At 50.2% G+C, this 15388-nt stretch overlaps 1 protein-coding gene across 16 annotated transcripts in view; it reads left to right on the top strand.

Moving 5' to 3' along the window:
- MAST2 (microtubule associated serine/threonine kinase 2) overlaps positions 1-15169 on the top strand; it is a 210942-nt gene extending 195773 nt beyond the window's left edge. For 12 of the 16 annotated variants that reach the window (XM_023630698.2, XM_023630711.2, XM_070260038.1 and 9 more), the window contains 15 exons: positions 107-315; positions 1362-1500; positions 7385-7517; positions 8290-8455; positions 9041-9142; positions 9410-9532; positions 9702-9811; positions 10182-10336; positions 10594-10862; positions 10971-11168; positions 11841-12067; positions 12257-12379; positions 12822-12958; positions 13093-13280; positions 13591-15169. In XM_023630698.2, the coding sequence (XP_023486466.1) occupies positions 107-315; positions 1362-1500; positions 7385-7517; positions 8290-8455; positions 9041-9142; positions 9410-9532; positions 9702-9811; positions 10182-10336; positions 10594-10862; positions 10971-11168; positions 11841-12067; positions 12257-12379; positions 12822-12958; positions 13093-13280; positions 13591-15113 (3802 nt within the window). In that variant the 3' untranslated portion in view covers positions 15114-15169. The remainder of the gene's footprint in view (positions 1-106; positions 316-1361; positions 1501-7384; positions 7518-8289; positions 8456-9040; positions 9143-9409; positions 9533-9701; positions 9812-10181; positions 10337-10593; positions 10863-10970; positions 11169-11840; positions 12068-12256; positions 12380-12821; positions 12959-13092; positions 13281-13590) is intronic. The other 4 variants (XM_023630719.2, XM_023630701.2, XM_070260033.1 and 1 more) reach the window with 1 other exon arrangement.
- The last annotated feature ends 219 nt before the right edge of the window (positions 15170-15388 follow it).

Below are 15388 nucleotides of genomic sequence, written 5' to 3'. Positions count from 1 at the left end.
TTATAAGGTATGAGATGAAGCAGTTTGGCCACCCCTGCTCTGTGTGGTGGAGAACACAGCTCATGCGCTGAGGGCCCATGGGGGATGGGATGGGTATGTTTCCTAGGGCTGTTTTCCTGGTGCGGCACAAGCCCACCCGGCAGCGCTTTGCCATGAAGAAGATCAACAAACAGAACCTGATCCTGCGGAACCAGATCCAGCAGGCCTTCGTGGAGCGTGACATACTGACTTTTGCTGAGAACCCCTTTGTGGTCAGCATGTTCTGCTCCTTTGAGACCAAGCGCCACCTGTGCATGGTGATGGAGTATGTTGAAGGTACTGGGGGAAGGGTGGCCTGACTTGGAGGCCAAGGCACAATCTGAGACTTAGCCCTGAGCTGAGACCAACAGCTTTGTGTAAGGGTGAAGTTTCAGGGCCCAGCTTCCCAGTCTCTCTGGAATTGGTTTCTGCCTTAGGATCTCAGGGACCATCTGGCCACAGTGGACACATGACTCCCTGCCCCTCATAGGAGGAGGCTTCTGGAGCAGTAGCTGCCTTGAGGCTGCCCATGTCAGGTGCAGTGAGAGGCACTCTGGGACGGGATGTGTCCACCCAGGAAGTATAGAAACCTGCACCCCAAAGCCTGTACCGTCTCTACTGCTGACGCCAGGCAGGAACAAGGGAGGTAGCAGAGCCATAAAAGCCCAGGGTTGGATGCTGGGAGGATTGCATCTGGGCCCTCGGAAGAAAGGAAAGCCATTGCCCTGGCTGATGGCTTGTGAAGGGGAGCCCCCCATTAAGACCACACAAAATGCTCCGGGGATGGAGTGGAAGAGCATCACGGGGCACAGCTCTGGAGAGGGGCAGCAGCTTTGCCAGTGGCCTCCCCTCTCCCCTTCTCACTGTTGTGTGCTGCTTCCAAAGATGTTTTACTTCAGTCTTGAGGCTGAAGCTGAACAGAATTCCTTTAATTTGGTTAGTACACGCTGGGAGTTTACAGTGTTGCTTTACTCAAAAACTAAAGGACAGCCAACAGGAAGGAAATAAATGAACACATGCTGGAGTTTCAGCCAGGTGTGTTTCAATATACAGGATTCCCATCCTAAAATACCTTAATCCTGTCCCTACAAGTCAACTAGAGACCTGGGTTCCTTCCCTCTCTGGCCTGAACAGTGGCCATGGCAGCCATTGGCAGGTTCGCCTCCCTCTTGCTCCCTCCACACTGTCTCCCACCCAGGCCAACGGGGGAGAAGCAAGAGTTACAGTCTAGCACCCGGGTGTTGCGTGAGGCTCTCTCCTCTGGGGCCTCAGAGACTGTAAGCCTAAGACCGTCTGGAGCAGGAACTGGATCCTTCCCTCATGGTGGCCTGGGCTTGTTGCAGGAGGAGACTGTGCCACTCTGCTGAAGAACATCGGGGCCCTATCTGTGGACATGGCGCGTCTGTACTTTGCGGAAACTGTGCTAGCCCTGGAGTACTTACACAACTATGGGATCGTGCACCGAGACCTCAAGCCTGACAAGTACGCCCACTATCTGGGTCCCTTGCCCAAGGTCCCCCTCTTGGATCTCTAGATAACTGGAGGCAGACACAGCATGTTTGAATCTATCCCAGAATGGTTGCTAGGAAACAGTGCTCCTGTGGGTGTCCATCTAGGCCTAGTGCTCTAGCCCCTGACCACCTCACATGCAAAGACCATTGCCATCAAGGTCTGGCAGGGGCATCGTAAGGCTTTGGTGACATGTAAGATCACTGAGGAGCTCTGCTCAAGAAACCAAGCAGGAACAAAAGAATCAGCACGTCTAGGAAATGGCTGAACAAGTGTTTCGGCATTTACTGACGTCTGCTCTGTGCCAAGCACTATATTCTGGGCTGTAAATTAGGTGCTGGCCTGTGGGACTTAAGTCTCATGTGGGAGACAGAAATAACTGTGTATAGGCTGCTTCTCGGAAGGCATTAGTCAGATGGAAAAAGGTGGGAGGAGCTTTCCAAAGCTAGAGAGCAGGATTTGCAAAGGCACACAAGTGTGAGAGAATGTGACTGCTCTGGAACTCCGAGTAGTATAGTGTGACTGAGACTGAGACTGCAAATTGGTCAGAGTAGTAGGAGATAAGGCTGGAGAGATAGGCAGGGATTAGGTCCTCGAGGGTCCTTTTGTTAAATTTTATTTTTATTTTAAAGGGTCCTAGAATTTTTGAAGGGCCTGTGAAGCAGAGGTGGATAGATTGACACACTCAGATGTTGGTGTAGGTTTAGGAAGACCACTGCCGTGGACAGAGATAGGGAGACTTGCAGTAGACCAGGCCCAAAACATTGCCTGCCCTAGAACAGAGTCGGGATGGAGAAGAGCGGGGTAGTGCTGGGAAGCAGAAAGGAAACAGCAAGGTGTCGGGGTGGAAGCAGAAGCAAGGGAGCAGGAGTCTGGACGTCGGCCCGATTTCCAGCTTGGCGTGTATGTGGTGAGAAGCCTCTGTAGTGAGAAGTGACTTTGACATTAGACAGACCTGAGTTCCTTTTCTTTTTATTTATTTATTTGTTTATTTAATTGAGGTTTATAACATTATATAAGTTTTTATATAATATATGACATTATATAAACGTTAATTGGTTTATAACATTATATAAATTTCAGGTGTACATCATCATTTTTCAGTTTCTGTGTAGACTACATTGTGTTCACCACTCAAAGACTAATTACCGTCTGTCACCATACACATGTCCCCAACTGTCCCTTTACCCCCTCCCACCCCCCTTCTCCTGTGGTAACCACCAATCTAATCTCTGTCGCTATGTGTTTGTTTGTCGTTGTTTTTACTTCTATTCATGAGTGACATCATACAGCATTTGACTTTCTCCCTCTGACTTATTTCACTCAGCATAACACCCTCAAGGTCCATCCACGTTGTTGCAAATGGCAAGATTTCATCTTTTTATGGATGACTAGTATTCCGTTGTGTATATATACCACATCTTCTTTATCCGTTCTCCCGTGCTGGGCACCTAGGTTGTTTCCAAGTCTTGGCTATTGTGAATAATGCTGCAGTGAACATAGGGTGCATATGTCTTTACCTGTTTGTGGTTTCATGATCTTTGGATAAATACCCAGCAGTGGAATAGTTGGATCGTATAGTACTTGTATTCTTAATTTTTTGAGCAGTCTCCATACTGTTTCCCATAGTAGCTGCACCAGTTTGCATTCCCACCAGCAGTGTATAAGGGTTCCCTTTGCTCCGCATCCTCTCCAACACTTATTTCTTTCCTTGTTAGTTATAGCCATTCTCACAGGTGTGAGATAGTATCTCATTGTAGTTTTGGTTTGCATTTGCCTAATAATTAGTGATGTTGAACATCTTTTCATGTGCTTGTTGGCCATGTGTGTATCTTTGGAAAAATGTCTGTTCAGATCTTTTGCCCATTTTTTAATTGGGTTTTTTGTTTTTTTTGTTGTTGAGATGTATGAGTTCTTTATATATTTTGAATATTAACCCCTTATTAGATATATGGTTTGCAAATATCTTCTCCCAGTTGTTGAGTTGTCTTGTTTTGTTGATGGTTTTCTTTGCTGTGCAGAAGCTTTTTAGTTTGATGTAGTCCCATTTGTTTATTTTTTCTATTGTTTCCCTTGCCCAGTCAGACATGGTACTTGAAAATATGCTGCTAACACCTATGTCAAAGAGTATACTGCCTGTGTTTACTTCTAGAAGTTTTATGGTTTCAGGTCTTACATTCAAGTTTTTTGTGTATGGTGTGAGATAATGGTCTACTACTTTCATTCTTTTGCATGTGGCTGTCCACTTTTCCCAACACCATTTATTGAAGAGACTTTCCTTTCTCCATTGTATGTTCTTGGCTCCCTTGTCAAAAATTAGCTGACCGTAGATGTGTGGTTTATTTCTGGGCTTTCGATTCTGTTCCATTGATCTGTGTGTCTGTTTTTGCACCAGTTCCAGGCTGTTTTGGTTACTATAGCTTTGTAGTATATTTGGAAATCAGGAAAGGTGATACCTCCGGCTTTGTTCTTTTTGCTCAAGATTCCTTTGGCTATTTGGGGTTTTTTATTGTTCCATATAAATTTTAGGATTCTTTGTTTTATTTCTGTGAAAAATGTTGGAACTTTGATAGGGATTGCGTTGAATCTGTAGATTGCTTTAGGAAGTATGGACATTTTAACTATGTTAATTCTTCTAATCCAAGAGCACAGAATATCTTTCCATTTCTTTGTGTCTTCTTTAGTGTCATTCAGCAATGTTTTATAGTTTTCAGTGTACAAGTCTTTCACCTCTTTGGTTAAATTTATTCCTAGGTGTTTTATTCTTTTTGTTGCAGTTGTAAATGGGATTATATTCTTAATTTTTCTTTCTGCTACTTTGTTGTTAGTGTATAGAAATGCAACTGATTTTTGTATGTTGATTTTGTATCCTGCAGCTTTACTATATTCATTTATTATTTCTCAAAGTTTTTTGGTGGGTTCTTTAGGGTTTCCTATATATAAAATCCTGTCATCTGCACATAGTGACCGTTTTACTTCTTCCTTTCTAATTTAGATCCCTTTTATTTCTTTTCCTTGCCTGATTGCTCTGGCTAGGACTTCCAATACTATGTTAAATAAGAGTGGCGAAAGTGGGCATCCTTGTCTGGTTCCTGTTCTTAGAGGGAGAGCTTTCAGTTTTTCTCCATTGAGTATAATATTAGCTGTGGATTTGTCATCTGTGGCCTTTATTATGTTGAGCTACTTTCCTTCTATACCAATTTTATTCAGAGTTGTTTTTTTTTTTAAAGATTGGCACCTGAGCTAACAACTGTTGCCAATCTTTTTTTTCCCTTATTCTTCTCCCCAAATCCCCCCAGTACATAGTTGCATATTTTAGTTGTGGGTCCTTCTAGTTGTGGCACGTGGGACGCTGCCTCATCATGGCCTGATGAGTGGTGCCATGTCTGCACCCAGGATCCGAACCAGCAAAACCCTGGGCCGCCGAAGTGGAGCACATGAACTTAACTACTTGGCCACAGGGCCCGCCCGTTACTCAGAGTTTTTATCATAAATGGATGCTGTACCTTGTCAGATGCTTTCTCTGCATCCTCAGAGATGATCGTGTGATTTTTATTCTTCATTTCTTTTTTTTTTTTAAAGATTGGCTCCTGAGCTAACAACTGTTGCCAGTCTTTTTCTCTTTTTTCCTGCTTTTTCCTCCCCAAATCCCCCTGGTATATAGTTGTATATCTTTTTAGTTGTGGGTCCTTCTGGTTGTGAATTCTTCATTTCTTAATGTGGTGTATCACATTGATTGATTTACAGATGTTGAACCATCCCTGCATCCCTGAAATAAATCCCATTTGATCATGGTGAATGATCCTTTTAATGTATTGTTGTATTTGATTTGCTAGTATTTTGTTGAGGATTTTTGCATTATGTTCATCAGTGATATTGGCCTGTAATTTTCTTTTTTTGTGTTGTCCTTGTCTTCTTTTGGTATCAGGGTAATGTTGGCCTCATAGAATGAGTTAGGAAGGTTCCTCTCATCTTCAATTTCTTGTAAGAGTTTGAGAAGGATAGGTATTAAGCCTTCCTTGAATGTTTGGTGGAATTCACCAAGAAAGCCGTGTGGTCCTGGACTTTTATTTTGTGGGAGGTTTTTGATCGCTGTTTCCATCTCCTTTCTGTTGATTGGCCCATTCAAATTCTCTATTTCTTCTTTAATTAGTTTTAGAAGGTTGCATGATTCTAAGAATTTATCCATTTCTTCCAGATTATCCAATTTGTTGGTGTAGCTTTTCATAGTATTCTCATAATCTTTTGTATTTCTGAGATTTCCATTGTAAAGTCTCCTCGTTCATTTCTGATTTTATTTATCTGAGCCTTCTCTCTTGTTTTCTTGGTAAGTCTAGCTAAAGGTTTGTCGATTTTGTTTGTCTTTTCAAAGAACCAGCTCTTCATTTCATTGGTTTTTTTGTTTTCTTAGTCTCTATTTCATTTATTTCTACTCTGATTTTTATTATTTCCTTCCTTCTACTGATTTTGGGCTTTGTTTGTTCTTCTTTTTCCAGTTCCTTTAGGTGCACTGTTAGAGTTGTTTATTTGAGATTTTTCTTGTTTGTTGAGATAGGCCTATATTGCTATAAACTTCCCTTTTAGAACCACTTTTGCTGTATCCCATAAATTTTGGCATTTTGTATATTCATTTTCAATTGTCTCCAGGTATCTTTTGATTTCTCCTTTGATTTCTTTGTTAACCTAATAGTTGTTAAGTAGCATTTTATCTCCAGATATTTGTGGCTTTTCCAGTTTTCTTCCTGTAGTTGATATCTAGTTTCATACCTTTGTGGTCAGAAAAGATGCTTGGTATTCTTTCAGTCTTCTTAAATTTATTGAGACTTGTTTTGTGGCCTACTATGTGATCTGTCCTGGAGAATGTTCCATGTGCATTCGAAAAGAATGTGTATTCTGTGAGTTTTGGATGAAATGTTCTGTATATATCTACTAAGTCCATCTGGTACATAGACTTGAGTTCAAATGACCACTTGTTAACTCTGTGGGCTCAGGTCTGTTAGTTAAACCTCTCTGAGCCTCATACTCCTACTCTTTAAAAAGGGGATAATAATACCTACCTTTGTGAGTTACTCTATAAGACCTTTCAGGAACCAGCTTATTTTTATAAATAGTCAGTAAAGCACTTATCATAGAGCTCAGTAAGTAACAGAAATTACTGCTTTTCTCTGAGAAGAGGACTAGTCAGGAGGCATGACTTTGTTTGGACAGGTTGAGTTAGTGGTGCCTGTAAGGATCTGGGCAGTTAGTAGGCATGGAGCTCATAAAAGAAGTCAGGGCCAGAGACACTGATTTGGGAATCATAGAGTAAAAGGTCGGCAGGGTGAAGCCTTTGGCACAAAATAAAATGGCTCAGGCAGAGTGTCTGAAGGGAGAAGAAAGAGATAATTCTCTGTGAGCTCTTATTTCTAGTTTCTCCCAACCAACCCTCCTTCTAAGACCAGCCATGGACAGGGAGCAAGGTTGTGTGCCCCTGTCCTCTCTCCCTGAGTCAGGGATGTTGTGAGCCACCCAGGTGAGGAGAGGGGACTAAGGATGGCTGGAGCTTTAGGAGAGGAGGGTCGCTCTGCGGAAGAAAGTCTGTTGGTCAGGTGGCTAATCCCTGACCCCGGAGAGCACACAGTTGAGGGCAGGAAACAGGCAGGAGCTGGGGGAATGGGCGAAAGGCAGGTCAGGTGCTTGTGCGGAGTGCCGTGCTCACAAAGCCAGAGCTATTCATTTCTTTCACAGCTGAAGCTGCCCTGCTTAGGTCCCCCTGTTACCCGTAGAAGTCTCAGTGGGAAAATTTGGCGCATACTAAAATCAACACTCTTGCAAAACCAGGAAATAACTCCATGCTTTTGTTCCTCTGGTTTCCTAGCCTCCTGATCACATCTATGGGACATATTAAGCTCACGGACTTTGGCCTTTCTAAGATTGGCCTCATGAGTCTGACGACAAACTTGTACGAGGGCCACATTGAGAAGGACGCCCGGGAGTTCCTGGACAAGCAGGTAGGGAAGGATGGTTGAGACCTGGGGAGTTGAATTCCAGGCCTCAGGATAAGGCCTGGGGGCCACATGTGTACCCTGTAGCTAGATATTAAGACTGGGAGCTCCTGTCTTTTCCACCTTTGGTTCCAGAGAGGCATTGAGATAGGTAGCACATCTGGAAAATAGAAGCCTAGACCATGAAAATCATATGGCCATAATATCCAAATCATCTTCCTCATCAGGGTTTGGAGAAATAGGTCATATAACCGTTGTCACTCTCAGAGACGGGTCTGAGATCAGACCTGAGCCTCCTAGCTTCCGTCAAGGGTAAGGCTCTCTTGGACCTGTTGTTCTGGAACACAGCTCCAAATTTCTACTGGGCTGTGGCCCACCTTCCTGAGAGTAACCTCTGGACATTCCCTGATTTGACATTTCAGGGTGTGACAGTTTGAAAGTCCCTGTAGTAGTCATGTGACTGTAGGGTCTGTTCTTTGGGAGGTTGGAGGGCAGAGCCAATTTTGGGGACCAGATGCCAGAAGAATGTTGAGGGCTCAGGGAGTGGTGGTTCCAGGCTAGAGTTAGATGTTTGGGTTAATTAGGAAATAAACTCACCCCACCAACAGTTCCAACTCTGGAACCCTGGGGCTCCTGTTGATCTTGCTCATTAACCAAAGTGAGCTGAGTCTTCATTCAGAGATTTTTCTGCTCCAGAGGTGGGAATATCCCCACCCCTCCAGCCATCATGTCAATGAGCTGCCTCAATGCTGAGCCACCCTGGCTTCTCTGTGCCCAGGTATGCGGGACCCCAGAGTACATTGCGCCTGAGGTGATCCTGCGTCAGGGCTATGGGAAGCCAGTGGACTGGTGGGCCATGGGCATAATCCTGTATGAGTTCCTGGTGGGTTGCGTCCCTTTCTTTGGAGATACTCCGGAGGAGCTCTTTGGGCAAGTGATCAGTGGTAGGTACCATCACCCTGGCCACTGGGGAGACAGAGTCTGGATCCACAAATGTGATTTATGCATGCACCTGTGAGGCTTGAGCTCTTGTTCTGAATTCATGTATGCATGTTGGGTACGCTTGCCTCTCAGACGTGTGTGTGTTATGTGCTCATGTGCACTTTAGGTGTCGCCCGGGGCTTGTTGTTTGTGTTCGTGTTTCCCCCGTATGTGCTTAGTGTACCTGTATTGTGTGTGTGCATATCCTCTGAGTGTGAGTTTTGTGTACGTGTGTGTGTCCATGTGTCTGGACTGTAAAGCAGGGTGAGCTGGAGCTTCAGGGCAGGGAGTCACGCTTTGCCCGCCCCTTGAATCAGAGAGCAAGCTGTGGTCTAGGATGTGTGAAATCCCCTAGGAGGACAAGAACCTATAGAACTTAAGGAATTGGGGTCCCAGGCGAGGCTTTCAGGGGCTCTGGGCTGGGCCCTTTATGCCTCCCTACCTTTATCCTATCCTAGGACCCTCCTCTCCATCTCCCCCCTCTGCCCACAACTTCTGAGACCCTTCTCTAATCCACTCCTTTCCCTCTCACCCCCCTGACTCTTCAGATGAGATTGTGTGGCCTGAGGGGGATGATGCCCTGCCACCAGACGCCCAGGACCTCACCTCCAAACTGCTCCATCAGAATCCTCTGGAGAGACTGGGTACAGGTAGGACAGACCCCACTAACCTTTCTCACCACTTGGAAGAGGGAGCAAGGAGGCTGAGTCCATGATGCAGCCAGGAGTTCAGGCTTCGGGGGTGGGCGGTGCCTCTGACTCCTGAAACTGCCCTGCTCCCCGTGGGCAGAGGAGGGGAGGTGCTGGGGCCACAGCCTCTAGGCCTGGCCTCCCGAGGTCTGGGTCCTCGCTGGACTTGCTGACCAGGGCTCCACACGGCTCCTCTCGCCCCCTTGCCCACACCCTCCCTGTCCACAGGCAGTGCCTCTGAGGTGAAGCAGCACCCGTTCTTTACCGGTCTGGACTGGACAGGACTTCTTCGCCAAAAGGCTGAATTTATTCCTCAACTGGAGTCGGAGGATGATACTAGCTACTTTGACAGTAAGGCCACCTGTGGGGCGGGGGTCCTACCTGTTTGCCCAAAGACACTTGTGCACTCTCAACTTGGCATCAGGAGAAACTTCTCCAGGCCCTCCTAAGGTCTGATAGGGTCACAAGGAGGCCACTGCCAGGGGCCTCTGAAGGAGACTGTCCTGTGTGTCTGCCCCAGCCCGCTCAGAGCGATACCATCACATGGACTCAGAGGACGAGGAGGAAGTGAGTGAGGATGGCTGCCTTGAGATCCGCCAGTTCTCTTCCTGCTCTCCAAGGTTCAGCAAGGTGCGACTGAGGCAGGCCCAGGCTGAACAGGCCGGAGGCCTGAGAGGAGAGGGCCTGTCAAGGGACAGTCTGGGGCAAGCTGGAGGAGGGGTTGTTGGGGCTACCTCTAGAAAAAGAGGAGGAAAGGGCTGGGCCTACAATATGATAGATACTTCTAGGACCACTCCAGGCCCTGACACAGGAGATGCCAGGGGTGAGGCCAGGTGAGACCAGTGGGATAGCTGCTTCCTTGAATATCCAACTGGGATGTATTAGGGAGGGAAGGGAAGAACTGGTTCAGATTGCTGGGTTTCAGGTGCCAAGGATACTTTTCGTTCCTTGGGAGGTGTGGGGATGGAGCCCGTCCCCAGCATGTCATGCGTGCCCACAGGTGTACAGCAGCATGGAGCGGCTCTCGCTGCTCGAGGAGCGCCGGACACCGCCCCCCACTAAGCGCAGCCTGAGCGAAGAGAAGGAGGACCGCTCAGATGGCCTGACAGGGCTGAAGGGCCGAGACCGGAGCTGGGTGATTGGCTCCCCTGAGATGTGAGCACCCAGAGCTCACCCAGGGCGGGCCGCACAGCCAGCCATCGTTGTCACAGATCATGGGCAAGATTCAGGTGCTGGGGGGGGGGGGGGGGCAGTGCCAGTGGCAGTGAGCGGGCGTTCACAAGGACAGCTCCTGGAGGGATGTCTGAGGAGAAAAGTTCTATGACATATAACCCTTGTGAGCCTCTAAGGGAGCCTGCGCTGGAGGAGGGAGACTGCCCGGGCCACCTCACTCTAGGCCTTGTGTCCCACAGATTGCGGAAGCGGCTGTCAGTGTCTGAGTCATCCCATACGGAGAGTGACTCAAGCCCTCCACTGACAGTGCGGCGCCACTGCTCGGGCCTCCTGGATGTGCCTCGCTTCCCTGAGGGCCCTGAGGAGGCTAGCAGCACCATCAGGAGGCAGCAGCAGGAGGGTACCCCATCTGGAGAAGGTGTGGCTGGGCCTGTCCCTGAACGGCCACTGGAGCGGCGGCTGAAGCTGGACGAGGAGCCTGTTGGCCAGAGCAGTGGTTCCAGTCCAGGTGTGGCCCATCAGATGGCCGAAGGGCCTAGGCTGGGGGGCACTGCTGGGAGGCAGGGAAGGGAGGCTCTGCTGCATTGCAGGTCTCATTGCTCACTTGGGCCCACAGCCATGGAGACTCGAGGAGGCCGTGGGACCCCACAGCTGGCTGAAGGAGCCACAGCCAAAGCCATCAGTGACCTGGCGGTGCGCAGGGCCCGCCACCGGCTACTCTCTGGGGACTCTCTAGAAAAGCGCACCACTCGCCCCATCACCAAAGTGATCAAGTCTGCCTCAGCCACAGCCCTGTCCCTCCTCATTCCTGCTGGTGAGGCTCATGGGGAACTAGGATAAAACTCACAGGAAGGACCTTGGAACCTCTCGGGGCCGGAGGCAGGGGTCTGCATGCGGCTGGTGTGTCTGTGTGTTGTGTATTGAAGAGCAGGTATCTGAGAGACTGTGTGTCATTGCTGCCCCTTTGTTATGAGACCAGAGGTCTTTGAGGTATACACTGGTGTCTGAGGTTGTGTGTGTGTGTGTGTGTGTGTGCCAGAAGGCAGGACAGCACCGTGTAACCAGTGTAGGCCGAGGCAGAGAGCTTATATTCAAATCCTGGCTCCATCAGTAAATGGCTTTTGACCTTGAGGAAGTTGCTTAACCCCTCTGAGCCTCAAGTTCCTCATCAAAAAATGTGAATATTAATAGTGGTAGCTCATAGGATAATTGTAATGTTTAAATATGTATGAAGAGCTTATATGGTCCCTGATAGATATCAGTAAGCATTCAGAAAGTGCTAGATGCCATTCTCCATCACCTCCCGGGTGTCTGCGAGGGTCTAGGGACATGAGGGGGGCTTTGTGCTCAGAGGCTGTGGGGAGAATGTTCCAGGGCTCAGGCTCTGTCTGTGACTAGAGCTGTGTGGGATCAACAGCTGAGTCCGGGGGCTGGGCTGGGAGCCAGGGTCCCCTAACCCACTAAATCCTGGCTTCTCCTTCTCCAGAACACCACACTTGCTCTCCATTGGCCAGCCCCATGTCCCCACATTCCCAGTCATCCAACCCGTCATCCAGGGACTCTTCTCCAAGTAGGGACTTCATGCCAGCCCTTGGCAGCTCAAGAGCCCCCATCATCATCCACCGAGCTGGCAAGAAGTATGGCTTCACCCTGCGGGCCATCCGTGTCTACATGGGTGACTCGGACGTCTACACTGTGCACCACATGGTGTGGGTATGTCTGGCCATCCAGATCTGTTGTCTTCGAGCTTCATCACTCCTCTACCTTTCCCTTTCTGTCCCAGCCCACACTATCCTCAGGGGTCAAAGGAGGGGGGTGTCACAGCTTGATGAGCGGAACTAGGCCCCACGCTTCATGCTTAGGCTCCAGCTCAGGCTGAAGACTGTTATCTCCCTGGGGCAGCACGTGGAGGATGGAGGTCCAGCCAGTGAGGCGGGGCTTCGTCAGGGTGACCTCATCACTCACGTCAACGGGGAGCCTGTGCACGGGCTGGTGCACACGGAGGTGGTGGAGCTGATCCTGAAGGTTAGCGCTGGGGATGTTGCCTGCTGCCGTTCCCGCATGCCCCCCAGTCTGGGAATCTGCGAGTGGCCATAGCGGAGTGGGAGGGTTGCACACACACACCTGGCACTGAGGACAGATGCCCATGCACACAGAACTTGGGTGTGGCCATTGCAATGGGTTTTTTGCTGGAAGGCAGCAGCCTCACTGACCAAGGCCCAGGGATCCCTCTGAGCAGTGGGTAGGACTGGAGAACAGGACAGGTGAGCCTCTTCTCTACTTTCCCAGCCCCAAACCACTCGGGCTCCAGCTGGAGCCACTTCCTAAGCTCTGAGGAGGGCAGACAGGCTTGTGGGGCAGACATGTTGATGCAGGGGCAAAGCTAGTGCTGTGCTAGAGCCATGCCAGGCATCGGGGTTGGGGGAATATGGCACTGCCTTACCTAGGCTCCCACCGTGTTCCCCAGAGTGGAAACAAGGTATCTATTTCGACAACTCCCCTGGAGAACACATCCATTAAAGTGGGGCCTGCTCGGAAGGGCAGCTACAAGGCCAAGATGGCCCGAAGGAGCAAGCGGAGCCGGGGCAAGGATGGACAGGAAAGGTGAGGCACACAGCCCAGAGGGTCCACCCTGAGCCACATGGGTATTAACGTGTGCTGGGGGCCCTGGACCGGGGCCCAGTGTATGTCGTGCCCTGTGCACCAACTCAGACAGCCTTTGACCCTTGTCTCTATAGCAGAAAAAGGAGCTCCCTGTTCTGGAAGATCACCAAGCAGGCATCCCTGCTCCACACCAGCCGCAGCCTTTCTTCCCTTAACCGCTCCTTGTCATCAGGGGAGAGTGGGCCAGGCTCCCCCACACACAGCCTTTCCCCCCGGTCTCCCACTCAGGGCTACCGCGTGACCTCTGATGCTGTGCATTCAGGTATGAAGGGCTCACTGCAGATCAGAGACAACCTGGGGGGGTAGGAAAGTGCCCGGGCCCTCTCTGCTTCTCACTGGGCCCACTCTGAAACTCACATTTAGCCCACCCCCTGAAAGATCCAGCGGTCTTGGGGAGGAGATGACAGGGGTGGAGGGTGACTTTATTTCTGTAGCCTGGGCTCCGGTTCACTGGTGAGGTGACTGTGACAATCCTGGGACATTCCAGGGCTAAGCCAGGCCTTGCCTCTCAGTCACTTCTATCAGCTAACGTTGCTCTGCCTTTGTCTTTGTGTCTATCTGTCTGTGCAAAGTGGGAGGGAATTCATCACAGAGCAGCTCCCCCAGCTCCAGCGTGCCCAGTTCTCCAGCCGGCTCTGGTCACACACGGCCCAGCTCCCTACACGGTCTGGCACCCAAGCTCCAACGCCAGTACCGCTCTCCGCGGCGCAAGTCAGCAGGCAGCATCCCACTGTCGCCACTGGCCCACACCCCTTCTCCACCACCAGCAGCTTCACCCCAGCGTTCCCCGTCACCCCTGTCCGGCCATGGAGCCCAGGCCTTCTCCACCAAGCTTCACTTGTCACCTCCCCTAGGCAGGCAACTCTCACGGCCCAAGAGTGCGGAGCCACCTCGCTCACCACTACTTAAGAGGGTACAGTCAGCTGAGAAGCTGGCGGCTGCACTTGCTGCTTCTGAGAAGAAGCTAGCCACTTCTCGAAAGCATAGCCTTGACCTGCCCCACCCCGAGCTAAAGAAGGAACTGCCACCCAGGGAAGTCAGCCCTCTGGAGGTAGTTGGGGCCAGGAGTGTGCTGTCTGGGAAGGGGACACTGCCAGGAAAGGGAGTGTTGCAGCCTGCTCCCTCACGGGCCCTAGGCACCCTCCGACAAGACCGGGCTGAACGGCGAGAGTCACTGCAGAAGCAGGAAGCCATCCGTGAGGTGGACTCCTCAGAGGATGACACTGATGAGGGGCCTGAGGACAGCCAAGGTGTACAGGAGCGGAGCTTGGTACCTAACCCAGAAGTGGGCCAGGATCCACCCTTCAGAGGAGCAGCAGAGGGTGAGGAAGAGGATGCTTTCTTGCCCAGGGACACCACGAGTCAGGGTCTAGTGGTCCAAGGCTTATTGACAGGGGTCACACTGGGACCACCCAGAATGGAAGGCCCTAGTGTCCCCCAGAGGAGGCTTGGGATACTGCAAGCCTTTGAGGAGGCTGCCAGCTCCTCGTCCCCAGCCCCCAGCCTGGGGAGGGCTGGACCCACAGATCCTCCCCCGACTGAAGGCTGCTGGAAGGGCCAGCACACCCAGGCACTAACAGCACTTTGTCCCAGCTCTTCAGGACTCATCCCCAGCAGCTGCTCTGCTGCTGCCGCCTCCACCTCTGGAGAGCCAGGTCCCTGGTCCTGGAAATTCTTTATTGAGGGCCCAGACAGGGCATCTCCTAGTAGAAAGGCAACGATGGAAGGTGGGCTGGCCAGCTCCCAGGATTTGGAAACCACAACTCCAGCCCACTCTGAGAACCTGTCTCCTAGGCAAGAGGGGAAGTCATGGCCTCCCAGTGCCCCTGGGCTGGCCCACCCACTTTGTGAGGTTCCCAGCCCAAGCTGGCTATGGGAGCCTGAGTGTGCACAAATTAAGAAAGAAGAACCAGCGCTGGGCATCACCAAAGTGCCTGATGCCTCAGGTGACAGGAGGCAAGACGTTCCATGCAAAAGCTGCCCCTTCATCCAGGAGCCTGGGCCTGGCCTACTCCGGAGAGGCCGAGACCCAGGAGGCCCTCAAAAGCATCAGGACTTGGCATTGGCACCAGATGAGCTTTTAAAGCAAACATAGCAGTTGTTTGCCATTTCTTGCACTCAGACCTGTGTAATACATGCTCTTGGAAACCATCCTTGTGTCTTTTGCTTGCTTCTTTCCTTCATTCAACACAAATGTTAACTCATGGTCCTGTGTTGCTGCTGAGAATATAGTGATGAATAAGACAGTTTCCACTGTCGGGGGAGGAGTGCCCAACTGAGCTTGGCTTCCCAGACACTGACCTCTGCACTCAAACCTGAAGGACAGGTGATAGGTAGTAGTTTGCTGGGTTAGGAGAGTGGGAATTACTG

The sequence above is a fragment of the Equus caballus genome, chromosome 2 (genome assembly GCF_041296265.1).
Source record: "Equus caballus isolate H_3958 breed thoroughbred chromosome 2, TB-T2T, whole genome shotgun sequence".
In the NCBI taxonomy this organism is placed as follows: Eukaryota; Metazoa; Chordata; class Mammalia; order Perissodactyla; family Equidae; genus Equus; species Equus caballus.
This window is presented reverse-complemented; position numbering and strand designations above follow the sequence as displayed.